This window comes from Sinohyriopsis cumingii, chromosome 4 (genome assembly GCF_028554795.1).
Source record: "Sinohyriopsis cumingii isolate HCF-2022 chromosome 4, ASM2855479v2, whole genome shotgun sequence".
Lineage (NCBI taxonomy): Eukaryota > Metazoa > Mollusca > Bivalvia > Unionida > Unionidae > Sinohyriopsis > Sinohyriopsis cumingii.
In genome coordinates, this window is record NC_142964.1 from 18816633 (window position 1) to 18837054 (window position 20422).

At 33.9% G+C, this 20422-nt stretch overlaps 1 protein-coding gene across 1 annotated transcript in view; it reads left to right on the forward strand.

Annotated features, from left to right (window-relative positions):
• The window catches only part of LOC149800708 (uncharacterized), a 150871-nt gene that overhangs the window by 69161 nt on the left and 61288 nt on the right, over positions 1-20422 (forward strand). The window contains exons 12-14 of the mRNA XM_089954753.1: positions 4257-4386; positions 7006-7139; positions 17652-17814. Coding sequence (XP_089810879.1) covers positions 4257-4386; positions 7006-7139; positions 17652-17814 — 427 coding nt within the window. The remainder of the gene's footprint in view (positions 1-4256; positions 4387-7005; positions 7140-17651; positions 17815-20422) is intronic.

The following is a 20422-nucleotide window of genomic DNA, read 5'->3' on the forward strand; positions in this document are numbered from 1 at the left end:
TCTCGGATTCGGCTAATGTGGGTATGTGAGAAAGCTTGCCAGTAGCTTCTCGTGGGTTGGTGGTTCTTTCCCGGGTTTTCCCGGGTTCTTCCTCCACCATTAATACTGGCCGCCATGTATAGCCAATCGCGTGCTGAAAAATGGCGTTAAACCCAACAACAACAACAACAACAACATAATGATCTGATGACATGGCACCATAAGTAATACTTGAGACTTTGGTAACTAATATATTCAATTTTGGCATTAAAACGTTAAAAAATAATATGGAAAATTAAAATGACATTATTTCATTGATTGTTTAAATATAGTTGAATATTGTTTTCTATGCCTGTCTTTCATTATGATCCTTGCAAGCAGAGCTAGCCAAGTAGCTATCATTTAGTGAAATACTATACTCCCTCATTATAATGATGTTGATGGGAGTAATAGAGTTAACTGCCTTATTGAGAGAGTAAATTGTAATGAAGTAAATGATACTTACAACTTTTGTACTGCTTCTAAATGTAATGTAATCCATGACTATTGATGCCTTATAATGGGAACCATACTATAATGAAGTAAATTATATTTATAACTTTGGTACTAAATGTTATGTCATCCATGATTACACACCACTCCCTCAATAACTCATGCCCTGATAACTCATGAACCCACTTATAATGCAGGGTCAGGCATGGATCCCATTTTTTAAACCAGAAAATACCAAAGAAATTCATCCCTATTTCTTGAACTTGAAAAAAATCACAATCAAAATTGGTAACTGAAACGTTGATATGTTGTTCATTTTATAGTTGAAAACGAAACCTGGAAATTTTAGTCAACATTTTGAAGTTATCAACTTTTAAAAAGAACACATATAATTGGTTACATTTTCTTTCCAAATGAAATTCTTAGTATACCATAATTACGGATACTAAAGGAAATTTTGATCAAAGAAAATGTCACTTATGACTAGTATCTGCTGTACATGTACTTTGTATCTGCTGTACATCAATATTTAAATGACAATTAAATAATTTTATTCAATTAAATTTGTGTTTTAATTCTCTCTTTTAGTTCCTCTTAAGTGTAATCATCATAAATGCAGTGTGTATTTAAAGGTAAAATGTGTCAATCTCCTGTAACAACCATGTCTGCAAGCAATTCTCTGAGAATCTAATTAAGTGCCGACTGTGTTTTGATATAGCTGACTTGCGGAAGTATTTTTCTTATTGTTGCACTGAATTAAAAGCTGGTCTCTTTGTATTATCATGTTAATTGTGTCTTTTGAATCAAATAAAGAATGTGGAATAAAAGAAAAGTTAAAACTAAAAGGCATGCAAATCCTACATACTTAAAATGTAGCGGTCACAGTCATTTGTCCGGTTAATCATTTCAGTTGATCAATCGAACACTGTTACAAATGTTATTGTTTATGTAAGATAATTAAACTACCTTAAATTAACCGACTCATTCATAAATATGATCACAGATAGCAAGGCAACCAAGCAAAACACATACTTTGTACAAAATGGCTCAGCAACCCAGTAATATATATAAAAAATTGCGTGGTTGTGACAGGAATAAAATGTAGATCTTTGACTTGTATCCTTGTTTCGAATATAACTTTCAAAGTACTAAAGAAAAATTTTCTTGAAACTTTGGCTAATTATCTAATTATCTATGGTGACTTGGTTGTGTGTTGTGTAAGCATATATATATATATATATATATATATATATATATATATATATATATATATATATATGTATGTATGTATGTATGTATGTATGTATGTATGTATGTATGTATGTATGTATGTATGTATGTATGTATGTATGTATGTATGTATGTATGTATGTATGTATGTATGTATGTATGTATGTATGTATGTATGTATGTATGTATGTATGTATGTATGTATGTATGTATGTATGTATATATATATATATATATATATATATATATATATATATATATATATATATATATATATATATATATATATATATATAAATATATATATATATATATATGGTGTGTCATATACCCACTGCCTCAGGGTCAAGGGAAAGTATAATTCTGTGACTTCTGTTCTGGTCCATTGTAAAACTATAAACCATTGAAGATACTTTAATGAAACTTTGGCCAAATATATAGGCATTATGTCACATACTAACTTCAGTGGCACAGTGGCAAACTCATAGCAAGGTAAAGTGTAATTCATTACTTGTTTCCTTTTCAGAGTATAAGTTTTGAACCACTGAAGATAATGCCATGAAACATTGCAGAATTATAAATCATGACTAGGTGGTGAGTCATGCAACACCCTCTGCCTCAGGGATGTTAGAAGGGAAAATGCAGTTCTTTGATACGAGTGCTTGTCCAGATTATAACTTTTAAAACAATGAAGATAATTGAATGATGCTTTAGACACTGGTATATTATGTCTAGATGGTGTGACACATATTCTAGCCATGCCTCAATGTGAAGGTCACAGCAAGGGTAATAGTAACTCTGACTTGCAACATTGTTCTTAGAACCACTGTAGTTATTTTAATGAAACTTTAGCCAGTTCTGTATCATTTCTAGACAGTGTGTCATATACCACAGCCATGCTTTGAGGTCAAGGTCATCCTAATGGAAATACAAATTGGTGACCTCTATCCATATGTTTGTACAACTTTTGAACTGAAGAAGATATTTTAATGAAACTTGAGCCTTTCATCTGGACTTGATAGTGTCTTGCTTATTTAGTCATGCCCCACTGCCACAAGGTCAAGGTTACAACAAGAAATAATGCCAAGTCAGAGGCTTCTGAACTTATCCAGGGTGACACTTTTTAATCCCTACTTAAAGTGTGATGAAACTTAACCCAGGTCCACACATTATTATTCAATAGTCAGTCATTAGCTCAAACAACAAAGTCATTATTAAGGAAAAGGTCATCAAATGGGCATATAATGTGCCGTTTGCATTACTATTGTTATAATATATTTTGGTCACTGAGCGATGACCCCTGTGTCATGGTTTGACAAGCAGGAGTTTGTATTATCTAATAAAAAGTGTATTATTTTCAATGGCAAGCCATGGAAAAAACAGAATCTCAATTGGGTAATTATTTAATTATTTATTTATTTAAATACTGAATTTATGAAATTAGTTGAATACAGTCCAGCATTTGCTTGCCAAGGCTCACGATAGCTGGACATTATTCAGTGACTTTCATAAATTTAATATTAAATCATTACCTATGATTTTGATATTCTTTTCATCACATAGTTTTTATTTCAGTGGAAATTATTTAGATAGAAAGAAGAATGAATAATTCCTTTCATTCTGACAGACATTGCACCTTTCATTTGATGTGCCTACAAAATAGTCCCAAACAAAGTTGAACTAGTATTAACATTTAAAAGTAGATTATACTTTTCTTACAATCTATAAGTCAAAGAACAAGTAGCCTTCAAAATAAACAGAACATTTTAGACAGACAAAACCATTTTTCAACACAGAATGTCCAGTGCGCTTGATGTTGCATTTTTTGATGCAGTACCCTGTTAGAATGCCGTAGACAATTGATGTTTACGTAACATAACATGTCAATTTCACAGCTAAACATTTTATTATTGCAATATTCATGTGAAAGAAGGATTACTGGATGCAGAAATTCCCATATTTACTGTAATGTATTTGTGACTGGATATTTGCGGTACTTGACTTGGAACAGTAGACTACATAATATGTAAATAAATTTCATTTTGAGTCAGAATTGCGTCATATATTTACCACATAAATATGCAGCGGTTGGATAAACTTCTGTCAGTTTGGGGTCCAGTTTATGTTCACTTTCTTCTGTGAAGAGAGGTGAGTGTATTTACTTCTGTAAGTTAAAATTTAAGCCATGCTTGTATATAGGGTGGAATACATGCAACCAGTTTACTGCCCCCCTCAACCCCACCTTACACACCCTTTATAAACTGAGCAATACCCTTACTTTTACTTCTCGTTGCTGTTCTTGTCATTTAGTTTTATGCCATTTATCATATGATGATATTGTTATATAGGACATATAAAAACATAACATATACATGACCTAACAAACCCCTGTGGAGATAAATTGTCCATATTCTGACCGCAGAGATAATTTTTCCTCAATTTCCTTTTGTGAGTCGAGTTGAAAAATGGCCACCAAAATGTTCATTGAAAACAAAACATTCCAGAAGGCAGGGTTAAAAAAAACATCACAATCTTATTGTCAGTCTTTGTTTCAGGAAGAGTAAGCTGAATAGTCAGGTGACCCCAGATCTGATCCAGTGTGTATTCCACTGCCTTGAGACAGACCCTGTAGAAAAGAGGGATATTCTAAACGGAGCTGTGGTGTCTGATTTTTTTGATTTTAAGGTGAGACACATGAATAAGTTGGTATGTATGGACAGATGGAAAGACATGGGACAGACAGAAAGACACAAGGACAGATAGAAAGACACAAGAACAGATAGAAAGACACTAAGATGCATAGAAAGACACTAAGACAGATAGAAAGACACAAGGACAGACAGAAAGACACTAGGACAGATAGAAAAATACTAAGACAGATAGTAAGACACAAGGACAGATAGAAAGACACTAGAACAGATAGAAAGACACTAGGACAGATAGAAAGACACTAAGATGGATAGAAAGACACTAGGACAGATATAAAGACACTAGGAAAGATAGAAATATACAAAGACATATAGAAAGACACTAGGACAGATAGAAAGACACTAGGACAGATAGAAAGACATTAGGACAGATAGTAAGATATCATGCAGAGAATAAGGAAATCAGATACAAGGCAACTAGGGCACATAGTTACCTAGATTTAAAAGTTACAGAGCTTTAGTATGAAAAATCTTAAAACATTTATTGCATTTCATGTTTATCACACAGTAAAAAATGATGGCATTATTCAGTAAACAGCAATAAAGCTTAGTCAAATGACTCAAGTGTATTCGAAAGTCATGGTTATTAGACATGTGATGTTCTATAGTCAGTAGATAATATTTATTGATGCAAAATACATTAATATTAAATAGCTAAGGCTCAAACATGGAACTATTAACAATTATTTTTTTTTAAAATTCCAATGGAGCTTTGGATTTCATGGAGATTTAGTAGGTGACAATAGATACTTAACATCCTTAGAAAATATGTGTGTTCAAATAATTTACAACAGTTTGGTTGCCTGAATAAAGTATATGCATTACTCTCTTATTGTAGCACCCATCATTATAACACATTTCCAGTTATAAGGCAGGTATTGTGTATTCAGTGTAGTATTAATATAATGCAATATTGTAATTCATTTTAAGGTGATCTCATTATAAGGTGGTATGCACATGACTCCCATAGACAGCATTATAATGAGGGAGTGCATATGACTCCCATAGAAAGCATTATAATGAGGGAGTACTATATCTGTATATTTATGATATCATAATATGAAATTGTTATTTCATCAAAACTCCTTACTGTAGTAGTGTATCTATATATTTATGATATCATAATATGACATTGTTAATTCATCAAAACTCCTTACTGGAGTCCTGTATCTATATATTTATGATATCCTAACATGAAATTGTTAATTCATCAAAACTCCTTACTGGAGTCCTGTATCTATATATTTATGATATCATAATATGAAACTGTTATTTCATCAAAACTCCTTACAGTAGTAGTGTATCTATATATTTATGATATCCTAACATGAAATTGTTAATTCATCAAAACTCCTTACTGGAGTCCTGTATCTATATATTTATGATATCATAATATGAAATTGTTAATTCATCAAAACTCCTTACTGGAGTCCTGTATCTATATATTTATGATATCATAATATGAAATTGTTATTTCATCAAAACTCCTTACTGTAGTAGTGTATCTATATATTTATGATATCCTAACATGAAATTGTTAATTCATCAAAACTCCTTACTGGAGTCCTGTATCTATATATTTATGATATCATAATATGACATTGTTAATTCATCAAAACTCCTTACTGGAGTCCTGTATCTATATATTTATGATATCCTAACATGAAATTGTTAATTCATCAAAACTCCTTACTGGAGTCCTGTATCTATATATTTATGATATCATAATATGAAATTGTTATTTCATCAAAACTCCTTACTGTAGTAGTGTATCTATATATTTATGATATCATAATATGAAATTGTTAATTCATCAAAACTCCTTACTGGAGTCCTGTATCTATATATTTATGATATCATAATATGAAATTGTTAATTCATCAAAACTCCTTGCTGGAGTAGTGTATCTATATATTTATGATATAATAATATGGAATTGTTAATATATCAAAACTCCTTACTGGAGTCCTGTATCTATATATTTATGATATCATAATATGAAATTGTTAATTCATCAAAACTCCTTATTGGAGTCCTGTATCTATATATTTATGATATCATAATATGAAATTGTTAATTCATCAAAACTCCTTACTGGAGTCCTGTATCTATATATTTATGATATCATAATATGAAATTGTTAATTCATCAAAACTCCTTACTGGAGTCCTGTATCTATATATTTATGATATCATAATATGAAATTGTTATTTCATCAAAACGCCTTACTGGAGTAGTGTATCTATATATTTATGATATCCTAACATGAAATTGTTAATTCATCAAAACTCCTTACTGGAGTCCTGTATCTATATATTTATGATATCATAATATGAAATTGTTAATTCATCAAAACTCTCTACTGGAGTAGTGTATCTATATATTTATGATATCATAATATGACATTGTTGTTTCATTAAAACTCCTTACTTGTGGAGAGAACATTGTTCAATGTCTGAATAAATATGCCATCATGACATATTTTGCATGCAGCATGTTTTGATATGGAGAAACAATGTTTGACATAGCTGTGTTGACCATGATATCAAAGAAGTCATAAAGGAAGATTGTACTCAGCATTTTATACACTTCACAGGGTCATCCTGAGTTGATAGGAGAAGTCTTCAGACGCATGGATAAAGTTTTGAAGAATCCAGATTTTCCCTATGATCAAACTTACTACCACTCTTCTGTTGTGGGCATACTGCAGCAGTGCCTGAATGTCTACAAGTATAGTATTATAAGATAAATACAAGTATTATAAGATAAATACAAGTTTTATAAAATTTAGAATGAATCTTATTGTTTCACACTTTGCCAATTGGTTTATTTGGAGAAGGAAAATGATTATTGGGTAAAATTTTATTTTTAGACTTTTAGTCTTGGATCAGAAGAACTTATAGGATGGTCTGTTGTCGATCTGTTATGTTTTCTTTCATCCATCTGTTATATGCTGTCTGTCATCCATCTGTTATCTGTTGTCTGTCATCCATCCTTCCATTAGCAAAAGTCTGTCATTGCTAATCCTCCTAAACTACATGGAACTTTACATACACATGCACACTTACACATTTATCCCATCGTTTATTTGGTCCTAAATGAAAATACTGCTGCTTAGCCATTCAATCTTGAAAATCTTGCCATTGCTAATCCTCCTGGACAGATAGATTGCCATTGAGTTTTCACCATATGACTACTAATGATGTCAAATCCAATATGGTTGATACTACCGTCATCTTGAAAATTGTTTTATCTCTGCTTCTATACAGAAAGTTAGATTAACATGAGGTTTTCACTAGAATACTTTAAATAAAATCGAGTTGATTGCTTGCACTGTGTGTAAGGCAGATTGCACTATGCATGAGGGAGATTGCACTATGTATGATGGAGATTGTACCATGCATAATGGAGATTGCACTGTGCATGAGGGAGATTGCAATGTGCATGAGAGAGATTGCACTGTGCATGAGGCAGATTGCACTGTGCATGAGGGACTGTATGAGGCAGATTGCACTGTGCATGAGGGACTGTGCATGAGAGAGATTGCACTATGTATGAGGCAGATTGCACTGTGCATGAGGGAGATTGCACTGTACATGAGGAAGATTGCACTGTGCATGAGTGAGATTGTACTATGCATGAGTGAGAATGCAATGTGCATGAGGAAGATTGCACTGTGTATGAGGGAGATTGCACTGTGCATGTGGGAGATTATACTGTGCATGAGGGAGATTGCACTGTATATGAGGAAGATTGCACTGTGCATGTGGGAGATTATACTGTGCATGAGGGAGATTGCACTGTGCATGAGGGAGATTGCACTGTGCATGAGTGAGAATGCAATGTGCATGAGTGAGATTGCACTGTGCATGAGGGAGATTGCACTGTGCATGAGGGAGATTGCACTGTGCATGAGGGAGATTGCAATGTGCATGATTGAGATTGCACTGTGCATGAGGGAGATTGCACTGTGCATGAGGGAGAATGCACTGTGCATGAGGGAGATTGCCGATGGTAATAATAAATTGATTGGTTATTAGTCTTCAAAATTAACTCATATGGTCATGTTTAGTTTGGCATATTCACATAGTTTTGACGATGCAGCATGGATTCACTTTAAAATCCTTCATTACAGCATTGTTCCAATAAGTTTTTATTTTAGTGAAGACTTAATAATTATGAAATTATTTGTCCAAACCCAAAAAGTAAGATTCATAAATAGCTAACTTAAATTATATTAAATTTCATTGAATGATTTATTTTTCAAAGAATATTAAAGGCAATGAAACCAAACATTTAAAGTTTCTGTGGCTCCCATGGACAGTGTTATAATGAGGGTGTAGTGTTTTTGCTTTAGCAGTTTTATGGATGTCACTAGTGAACAGCATAATATTGTTTCCTTACCATTAAAATATAATTATTTATATGAGTGGACATGAAAGCTACATTAAATTGTAGTTTGCTTCCTGCACCAATACAAAGTTTTGTGTTTTGGTTTTGGTTTTGGATTAAGTCTTTTACATCATTATATGGAGCACAGGTTCGAGGCTTGGTGCCGAAATCATTCAGTCTTCTCATACACTGATGCAGAGATGAGGAGAGCATTCAGAAAATGCTTTCCTGGGCATAATAATCGTTACCTTATTTACATGCCTGTGCAATGTTAGTGCAAACGTACTTTAAACTAATACCACCACCTCAGTTGCCCCTACTCTTTCTGCCATGGCCTTAGAAGGGCATTTTTTTTAACTGCATGGCTTTCTTAGGTGACTTTCACCTAATCCTCAAACTATGCAGTGTTTAAAAAGTAGACATTTTTTTAATTGTGTTATGCAACATTATGAAACTTGACAGGGAGAACATCACATTATGGTGAATGCATGACAATGAAAGCCCATGACTCAGCATACATTTAGTTGATATTTTGAACTCCAGATGTTATACATTGTTAAGAACAATGTCTACTGGATCCTTCCTAAAAATAAAAACAAAGAAGTAAGAATTCAGGATCAAACTAGACAATTATTGGAAAAATTGGAGAAAGACCAGTGAGTGCTTAATCTAGAAAATATAACCAGAATTTATAACAATAACATTTTCTGCTCTTTTATAAAATAAATTGTCAATAATAATAATAATAATAATAATAATAATAATAAAAATAATAATGATGAAATAATAATAATAATATTATTATTAATAATAATAATAATAATAATAATAATAATAATAATAATAATAATAATAATAATGACTTTATTTAAAGAGAGTAACACAATTAGCTAAGAACTAAGCTACCTTGAGACCCTCATACAATGGAATTTATTTATTTTAGCTGCATCTCTGAAGCCACTGGATATATTGGGTTTAGAAGAAGGAAATAGAGTGGGCATTTCTAATCTCATCTGGAATACTATTTCAGATCTAAGTTCCAGAGTATTGGAATTTTTTAAAAAATAACTCCTTATTTGGTTTGGGAATTTTATACTGTTTGGTAGACATGGATCACAGGTGGGGAGTATTGCCAGGTAGCCTATACTGGAATAGTGATTGTAAATATTCAGGAGCACTATTATTGGATATCCTGTACATTAATTTGGCTTTTCTCAAACAGATTTGGTCTCTAATAGGTAATATTTTTAACTTACCAGCTAAATGTTCCTTCCTTTTTTCTGGATTGATATTAGCCCAAATGCTCTTTTTTGAAGATGTGCCAGCTTTGTTATGTTTTTATTATTTGAATTACCCCATACTGTATTACAGTAGTCTAAATAGGGTTGTATGTAACTGTTATAAAATAGTTTTCTGTGCCTTTCAGGGAGAAAATGTCTTATCCTACTGAGAAGCCATAAACTTAAATTGACTTTTTTACTGATATGTTTGAAATTTTCAGTCCATGATAGATTATTATCTACTAAAACACCAAGTAGTCTATCACGACAGACCTTTTGCAAATTTGTATCCTTCCATGTCAGACACAGTTCATTATCAAAATTTTTCCTATTTTGCCATGTTGAAATAAATAATATTTTAGTTTTAACAGTATTTACAACCATGCCATTGCATGTGTGCCAGTTTTTCAGTTTGTTTAGGGCATTCTGTAAAGAAATTTTGAGTTCATGCTTTGTATTTTGGATGTCTGACAATGTTGTTTCATCTGCACAGAGATCTGTAGATGATATTGAGTCCCTTAGTAAAAGTGATAGGTCATTATTAAATAAAATAAATAGTAATGGACATAGAATTGAGTCTTGTGGCACTCCATATCTAATTGTTCCAGGTTCAGACAAACATTGTTTATGTGAACATATTGTATTCTCTCACGTATGAAGTAAACCATCTGTGTTTTCATCACATTGGTAGATTTTCAGTTTCTTCAAAACCATGTCAATAGCTTTCCTGAAATTTACAAATGCAGATCCTATTATTCTACCTGGGTCAAGTGCTTGAAGCCATTTATCAGTTAGGGAGATCAAGGCAGTCTCACATGAATGTTTCTATCTAAAACCTGACTGCTTAGGGTGTAACAGCAAAGGTTTGGTTAAATATGACATGAATGAGTGATGGACATGTTTTTCAATCAATTTTGACAAGCTTGGTAGTATTGAGATTGGTCAGTAGTTATCAGCGTCATCCTTAGAACCAGGTTTGTGAATAGGAGTTACCTTTGCAGTTTTTCATATTTTGGGGACAGACGAAGTTGCAATACTTAAATTGATTATGAATGTTATGCTATCTACAATAGCAGAGGCAGAAGTTTAAATGAGTCATGGATGAAATCTGATCCAGTCCTGTAGCTTTCTTGGTATCAAGTTCACTTTGACATTTTTTAACAAAGTTTTTTTATACTGGTGGAATAGAGAAACATACCTCCTTAGAGATTTTGCTGCTGCAGAACTTTTTCAGTTCATTAAAGTTGTTTTCTATCACTGATTCTTTTAACTTTGTGGTAGTGTTGGTAAAAAAATCATTGAAAACATTTGCAGTGTCAGTGTCATCAGTGACTATGGTGTCATTTACCAGAAGTGAGTGAATTTTATTTGTCTGATCTTTGTGTGTTCCTTCAGTGAGTTCATTGAAGACTTTCCAAATGGAGTTTGTTTTGCTCATTTTGTTTTCAAGAAAAAATTGATGATAAGTTTTTTATAGTTTTTTTTAATCATACTTTTTATTTTATTTCTCCATACTTTACATTGTGCATGGTTTCCCATAGCATTGAATTAGTCTTGTGTTTTCATAGCATCTAGGATTTCAGTAGTAAGACAATTAGGTTGAATTTCAGTCTTTACTCGATGTACTTTCAGTGGTGCATGCTTAGAGACTACATCTGTAAATAAGTCAGTCCATACCCTCAGGGCTTCATATATGTCATCCAAATTTTGGATCATATTCCATGTAACTTTATATTAGGTCATTGAGAAATTGTTCTTCATTAAAATTTTTGAATAATCTGTAAGTAATCGTTTTGTGTGTATTTTTCTTATTTCTTTTGCATTTAACCTTTCTTGTCAAAAAGTTGGATTGTAGTCACTAAGAACAATATTCAGTTTATTAACACAAGCCCTATTGTCTGGTAGGTTGGTATAAATGTGATCAATAAGAGTGCTTGCATTTTCTATTACCCTTGTGGGCTCATTTTCCAGCTGGACTAGGCCTAATGATTCAATAAATTCCATCCAGTTGTTCCTTATTTGATTTTTGAGAAGGTCCTTATTTATATCGCTAAGTATATTTGTTTCTTTCTCTTGTGCAAGAACATTTTCCATTTTTTTCAAAAAATTATCATTCCAAATTGCTTTGGAGGAAGGTGGCCTATAAATGAAACCAACTAGGAATGACTCTGCATTATTTTGAGACATTTCCACCCAGATGCTCTCAATTTCATGTGACTCCAAGTCAAGTCAGCTTTCTGCATTTACATCTTCCCTAATGTATACAACAAGACTATATATATATATATAGTATTATTTAAATTTTTAGTTCATCTGATTGGTATGTTTAAAGCTATACTTATAAATCAAGAACATATTATAACATGCTGACCCAGTTTTAATTTCCAGTGTAAGCTCACTTATATTTGGAGAGTTACTTTCTGTTTAAGTATTTCAATAATTCTTTAATTGAAACCTTGCTTGCTTGCAATATAATGATGTGGCATATTGAAAGTTGTCGGATAATGGACAAAGTCCCCATAAAATTATAACTTTTATATTAACTACTTATATGTCAAGAAACTATATATCTATTCTAGTATATAGATAACAGAATCTCTGAAGGAAAAATAAAATGATTTATTCAAGTCTTAACATGTTAAATTTGTCAGGAAATAAAAAGATGCCTAATATGTTCCCTCTTTTTCATGACATGTCACAATAACCAACAGTCTTATTAACTTTTATTAAATAACAATAGTGATCACAGACAATTTACTAGTAAGATTTAAGAATATTCATAGGAGTAACATTTAAGTCCCAATAACAAACAAATTCAAAAAAAAATTTTCGTATGAAATGGATGACCATTTCTGTTATAATAAAATTATAATCATACAAATGTACCGCAGTAGTGTAAGTACAGCAATAGTTTTATGGAGACCCCTGGATATAAGTATTCTGTCTCATAATATTTCTGGTTTTGATTTTCTTTAGTACTGGAATTTGCTATTTATATTGCAGAAATGTATCTTTTCAAATATGATTGCTTTAGATAAAGTTTAGAGAATGTTTTCATTCCCTACCACTTTTCGAAGCAGATTTGCAAATTATAAACACAGTATGTATTATAATTTCACATGAACCTCATGTCAGTTGAAGTAAGACTGACTGGTGTTTGCAACATCCTTATTTATAACTTTTGGTACCATATAACACTCTGCCAAATAGTACAGTTCACTAACTGGGATTTAAGCCACAATAAATATTAACTACTGCTAAAATATGTTGATCCAAGACAAATATTGATACCTTTTTGTATCAAATTGGTGTTTATCTCCTCAGTTCCAGTTTTATTTTTGTATTTTCTATGTTCCTTTTGTTAATTTTGAATGACTTTTGTATCTTGCATAGCACTGATGCTTCAGTACATTGTAGCTCCCTTCCTAGTTCTAATGCTGGGGAAAGCATTGCCTACTTGGGTTCCTCAGTTTTTTGGTCTCAGGTGATTTTCTCTATTTCAGTACTTAATATGTCTCTCGATGTGGTTAACTGTGGGCACAGGACATGCACCCCACATGCCCATCATGAACTGATTGTACATGTAGAGACAGATACTTGAATAAATGCATGACTTTACAGAAATTCACCACACATACTGAAGGACATCTCAGAGTGACTCTCTTCATTCCCCTATCCTCCCCTGTCATGGACCAATGTTCATTTTCCATGTTGGAAAGGTCAGCTCCCCTGTGGAGCAGGAACATACCGTGACCTCCATGGTTCAGAGATTTCACGAATTCCAAGCATCTGCAATGTCCCTTACAAAGCCGCCAGTGACAGTGATGGATCAATCCTTGCTTTATGTGATAGAGGGAGAATCCTAAGAGTGTCAGGCCTCAGCTTGGTTGATGTTGTGTGGTAGAGATAAGCAAACCATGTGAGGCAAGATCAATGATCTCGCTTCAGTAGGTCTGAAGTGGGCATGTCTGTCAGATTTTCATTGCCAGATTAGTCATTGACTAATCACCAGATGCTGGTCACTGGGCTTTGAGCACTGTTTTGATTATTGGTCTGGGAACAGGGACTGGGGAGTTCACCTCCATCCCTATATTAAAGTTTGATCTCTTAGGAGATAGGAAGTCACAATGTACTCAGCTAGGAATGGGCATCAGATCAACATTCACCCACTTCTCTTTGTTTCTAATTAATCCTTACATGATATGGGACCCTACGTCTCTTTACCAGAAAGTTAGACTTCATCCACCATCCAGTGATGTAATGGATGTCCCTCCCTTGGTTTCAATGTATGATGGACATGACAGGCCATTGACCTGCTCCATCACCTCCAGCCTTGCCCAACATATTGGAGGTGTGTGTGTGTGTGTGTGTGTGATTTGGACTTTTTTAACGTAGCTTTAACAATTTTTCAGCCATATTGCTACGATGTCTGCAGTGTGGCAGTTTATGGTGATGTCTAGCACTGGGGCATCATGCCGCAGACATGTAGCACGATGTCCCACCCAGTCACATTATCCTGACACCAGGCCGACCAGTCCTAACACTAACCTCTTAATGCTGAGCGCTAAGCAAGGCAGCTGTTAGTACCATTTTTGTAAGTCTTTGGTATAACTCGGCCGGGTCATAATGGAGGTGAGCAGCCACTCTCCTCCATGATGGTCAAGAAGGTATCAGCAATCCAATCTGTCTAAAGAGGACATCTTCCTCTCCAGATATAAATGCTTGGAAGGACAGTTCTCTCTCAGTTTGGAACTGAGTTCAAGACAATAATGTCCAGAGGAATTGGCAGCTATGATATATCTCCTTCCATTGGAGTCTCCTGCTCCTTTGCTGAAGTTGGTTTAGTATTGGAGGGGGACTAAGTCTGGACTTTCAGTAAGGTTGTGAATGAAGTTTACCATCTCCTTCCTCCAGATTTGTGTACTCAGCCATCTTGTACTGTGGACAAGAGGATTCTGATCTGCTGCTCATGCACTCTGCAATGGTCTGAGAGCTTACACAGATGTTTTCTTGGGACTATGAGTGTTTCCCATGACCTTGGGCACATACCAAATAGGGACATCAGCTAGGGCCTGGGCTGTCCCCTCTGTTAAAAGTTAAATCCTTGGAGGCTTGGGGCTTAAGGCTTCCACCCTAGTGATGATCACTTCACATACTGATCTCTTTTTGGCAGCCCCATTTCAGTCTTTTGAAGGATGAATCATGTTTGCTGGAGACTGTTACCAAGACAGCAGAGCTTCTTCACCTCGATAGGGATGTCACCTTAGAGATGCCTAAGGTCTACTAAGAACCTTTTTTTGCATTGGGTGAGATGGAGACACTCAGTTTTTCTCTCTTCCATAGTATCACAGAATTTGAAGGACCAGCAACACAGGTCTGTTTCAGTTACTCTAGGCCCATTGAAACCTTCCAAGAAGTTCACGCCTCCCCCTTGATTGCCCTTTGAGATTTTCTCCCAAAGTTCTTCAAGCAGGCACCGTCTCAGCACTCAAAGAAGCAGCCTCAGCTCAAAGCTCCCTTCCATTTGTTAGCTATGCAGGGCAGTCAGAGAGGCCAAGGGAGACAGTCTTCAAACCCTGCCCACTTTCCTAAGGAGGGATGGGTTAGCCCCAGGGAGTTTCACTCTCTCAGGCAGTATTTTCCTCTTCCCAACAACCTGGCAGGTGCTCATCTAGCTATCTTTTTGCGGGTTTCAATGGTCATGTATCATGGATAATGTGTTTGTCCATTCCACTTCAAAGGCCAGATGCTAGCTTCATTACCGGGAACATCTTCCCCTGTCATGGCTCTAGGGAGGAGATACATACTTTTTGGCAGTAGGGTGCAGTCAAGAGAGTGGAGAATGCAATATTAGGTACATTTTAAACTGAGGCTTTTTTCCTACAAAATTCTATTAACGTGATAATTAAGAAAAAGCATTTGAGATAGATCAATGGAATATGTTTGGCTTACTTTTATTTAAATGTAGATAATTTTGAACTTGATATGCAGGCCATTACAGTAATATTCTCATTTTTAACACATTTTTGCCCTGGACATTTTTCACAAAACCTTTGTTAGCATTATGACATCAAAATCACTTGAGTCATACAAATGAAAATTTGAATTCTTTTTTGTATGTATATGTAGATGACTTCCATAGATATTCATGCAGTTTTTGACATTGTTTTGTGTTTTGGATTAATAATAATAATAATAATAATAATAATAATAATAATAATAATAATAACAATAATGCTTTATTTATAGAGAGTGACTCATTAGTCAATGACTATTCTTCCTTGAGGCCCTCTTAAGGATAGTATAACAATGCACATTATATGAAGATAGCAATAATTGCTTTTTATTTTAACATGTTTAGTTTTAAAATACTAAATTCCATTATCTATTAGAAGCACATACATGCTCATGATATCTCTTCTTAAATACTCTAATATTTTCAGCAGATTTTACATGTAGTGGAAGCTTGTTCCACAGAACTGTGCCAGAGTATTGGAAGCTCTTTTTAAATTGCTCTGTTCTTGGTTTTGGTGCTAGAAGGTTTCCATGTGATATTGATCTCAACTGGTATTGTGTTGAAAAAGGCCTGAATAGGTCCTGAAGATCTCAGGTGCCGTTCCATTTACATGGTTTGCAAGAACAAATCTGTTGTTTTTTAATGATGGGTTCGATTCAGTGTGTCACAAAATTTTTGGCAAATTGTTTTGGTAAAATAATATACATGTTTTGATTTATTTATGAATGTGTTCAGTATATAATTCTTGCATGGGTTTTACTTTTGTTAAATTTTGCTATGAGTTAGTCATTAGAGAAAAAGAAACCTCTGTAAAAGTTGTATAAAAAAGTGATTCCAGAATACTGATAATTTCCAAAAGACATTTGTACAAAATTAAAATGCATAAAAAAATATCAAAAAGATTTTTTTAAAGTCACAATTGGCAACAAGTAATGAGCCTCAGTTTGTATTTGACAGTTTTTTTTAAATATGATGCTTGTAAAAATTTCCCAGTATCAATATTTGCATACAAATTTGCATGAAGATAAATTTGTTATGACATTATAATGATTTAATATAAGTAATTACCATGCACATGACATCTATTTAAAATAAGTAATTACCATGCAATGATATCTATTTAAAATAGGTAATTACCATGCACATGATATCTATCTGAAATAAGTAATTACCTTGCACATGCTATCTATCTAAAATAAGCAATTACCATGCACATGATATCTAAAATAAGTAATAATTAATGGGATATTTTATCACCATTATTTCTCATAATTTCATTTGGTGAATGACTGAAAATAATTTACCTGGAAATTATTGGTCACATGATGGTAGTCATAGCCATGATTTATTTGTCAGAATTTACTTTAAATATGGTAGTGGTTCATTATGCACATCATCTGCACCAGCGATAAAAGTAATAAGCCTAAGAAAAAATGTGCATTCTTTTTTATTATAAACTAGGCAAGTTTTTATGATGTAGAAGTAGCCATGGTAGGGCTTGAAGTAAATATTGAACCTATCAGTAATGACTAATGTTAGTGTTTCCTTTCACAGAACTGCTACCCAGATTCCAGAGGAGTACCTAAAGTTAATTGTTTCAATTGGAGTGCGCTGTCTGGAGGGAAATGTGGACACCCTTCTCAATCCAGAAAACAACAATACCAGCACTTTGTTTCTTGTCATCTACCTAGGTGTTATTTTGCGCTTTATCATGATGGTAAGTGTCAAGACCCAGAATGATGCAGTAGTAATGTGCCCAATTTTAGCTTTGCTGGCAATAGTCCAGAAGAGCTCATTTGATGGTCTGTCATATTGTCATCCATTGATACAAGATTGGTGACCATGTTCAGAATCTTGTTGTTACTTCCCCATATCAAGTTTTTATATTGACACTGTTTTTGTTAAAGATTTAGTTGGTCCTGAATGAAAATGGTGCCCCTTTGACATCCAGTATGGCCACTATGGTTGCCAGCTTGAACAAATTGTTATCAGTACTCTTCATGTACAAATAGTCAAATCAAAATGGAGAGCTTTCACAGAAAGACTTCTTATAAATATATAGTTGGTCACAAAAGAAAATGTCAGACATCCATTATAGTAGCTATGGTGGCCATGTTGAAAATCTTGTAATTTCTTCTCCTCCAGACTTGAGGTTTGAAAAGAAAACTACTTTTCATTTCAGGATACCCTAATTTTTTGATGACAGAAATCAATGAAATTAGTATGTTTGTCTCCTTGCATTTCATTTCAAGATGATGCCTGTAGCACTGCATAAAGCATTCTTACAAATTTGTCTGTATATGTCCCCCTTTTTGCATGAAATACCCCTCTCAGTTCTGATAATGTATGGTTCGAAGGTCAAGGTCTTTCTTGTTAAGTATTGGTTTAGGCTTTGCAGTTCATTCCATTCTATTTAGTTTATTTCATTGACACTCGGTACATATATCTTTGTACCAATAAGAATTGGTTTTGTAATTGTGAGATTTAAGTTCAGGTTCATTGTTGGTAAAACTAAATTTTGCCTTGGCATTTATGGTGGATTACTGTACTTCATTACATCATGCTTTTGGTTTGGGATAGGGAAATCTCTTTCATCGGGTTCTTAGTTCATTTTGGTGTGGGATGGGAAATACCACACAAGGGATTTTAATATAATTTTGGCATGGGATTTAGAAATCCCACCCATGTGATTTTAATTTGTGGGCATGCACAAGGCTTTACTATGATAATAAATTTCAGCTGAGTTACTATATGTACAGGAGTGAATATTGTCATCTTATTAACAGTGTAAGGGTTCAGGCAGATCATATGAAGTCCTTGTTATGTACCAAAAATTCATACCTTGGGTGGTATTTTCATGCCTGCTTTAGCGCATGTACTATCTATTCTGTCTTATAAGTCAGGTCTTACTACAGACTGCACACACTGCCATCACATAATGCACTTTAGTCTAGCAGATTTGGGCCTTTGCAGTTTGTTAAGAATAATGAGTGGAACAAACATGATAGATCCTGATCTGCCAGTGCATTATGCAAATGCAGATCAAAGTTGATGTTGTTCACAGCTGTACCTGACTTATAAATGAGTACAGTCAGTAATTGTACGCATGATATTTTTCCCATGATATATAAGGGTGTCAGCCTGACAAAAATGTCAGACTTTAGGAATGGGCTACATTATCAGAGACAAGATAGGCAAAATTTTGTAGAAATCAAATGGACTTATCAATGTATAAATGATTTTAGTCAGATTACTGGCAATTGTTAGTAGCAGTAAACGTCCTACCACTATAAGCTATCAATTGGGAATAGATATTAATTTAAGGAAGCTGTCTATTAGAATCCCACATTAAGATGCAGGAGCCCAGTTGTAATCACTTTTCCATCTCTCCATCTATTCATCAGTCTGTCTATCTGTCTGTCTGTCCATTCACACTCCATGCAACTGGCATAGCTCAGCAAACCTTACACATAACTTGATACAATTAGAGAGATGAATTGCTCATTTCTTACAGATGTATTTGTGAAGGGTTTATTGCCCTTATTCCATCAAGATTACATCTGTACTTACTGCATCAGATATTTGTAACTAGCTCAGGAACCATTCTACTTGTTGCAACATGGGAATTTGAATGAGTTCCATTTCTGCTGTTATACATCATGATTTAGAAGTCTCATGGTCCTTGGATTCAAATCGTCATTTTTTGAGAGAAGTTCTTAATGTTCAAGGCACTATGAAGTAAATTGTAGAGAAGTGTGCCCTTTCTGTAATGCATGCATCACTTCAAGCTCTATTTAGGTATGCAACATTAAAACTGCCTAATGTTATTGTGTGCAATGAACAACAGGGATCTGCTTCGTATTCCTGAAGCTTTTTAAGTTCAGTCACAAGGTCTGGATGGTTTGAGATCATGTAACTTTAGTCACAATAAATTTAGATTCATGCATCTTTTAGAATATTCTCATCTTTGCTTCCTGTACTTGAGTGCTAAATTTCAATTAGATACATTTATTACATATATCTTATATGATTCTGGGGTTTCAAGCTTAAGCATGTCAGTTTGATGTGGAAAAAGTATTGTGACTATAAAACCAGATCTGCCATTACATAATGCACTGGCACATCAGATAGCTTTTCACATAAGATCTTTTGTAGCATGCAAATTGTAGATTATCATCAGTGGACATATGATAGTACAGCAAAAATGGGTCTGTGACAGTTGCAGCTTGGTAACTGTGTATTTATGTGGGTAATGCTTTCCAGTCATCTTGTGGCTCCTGCATACTATGTATTTAAAGACACCTTTGTCAGACCACTCCGGTGGC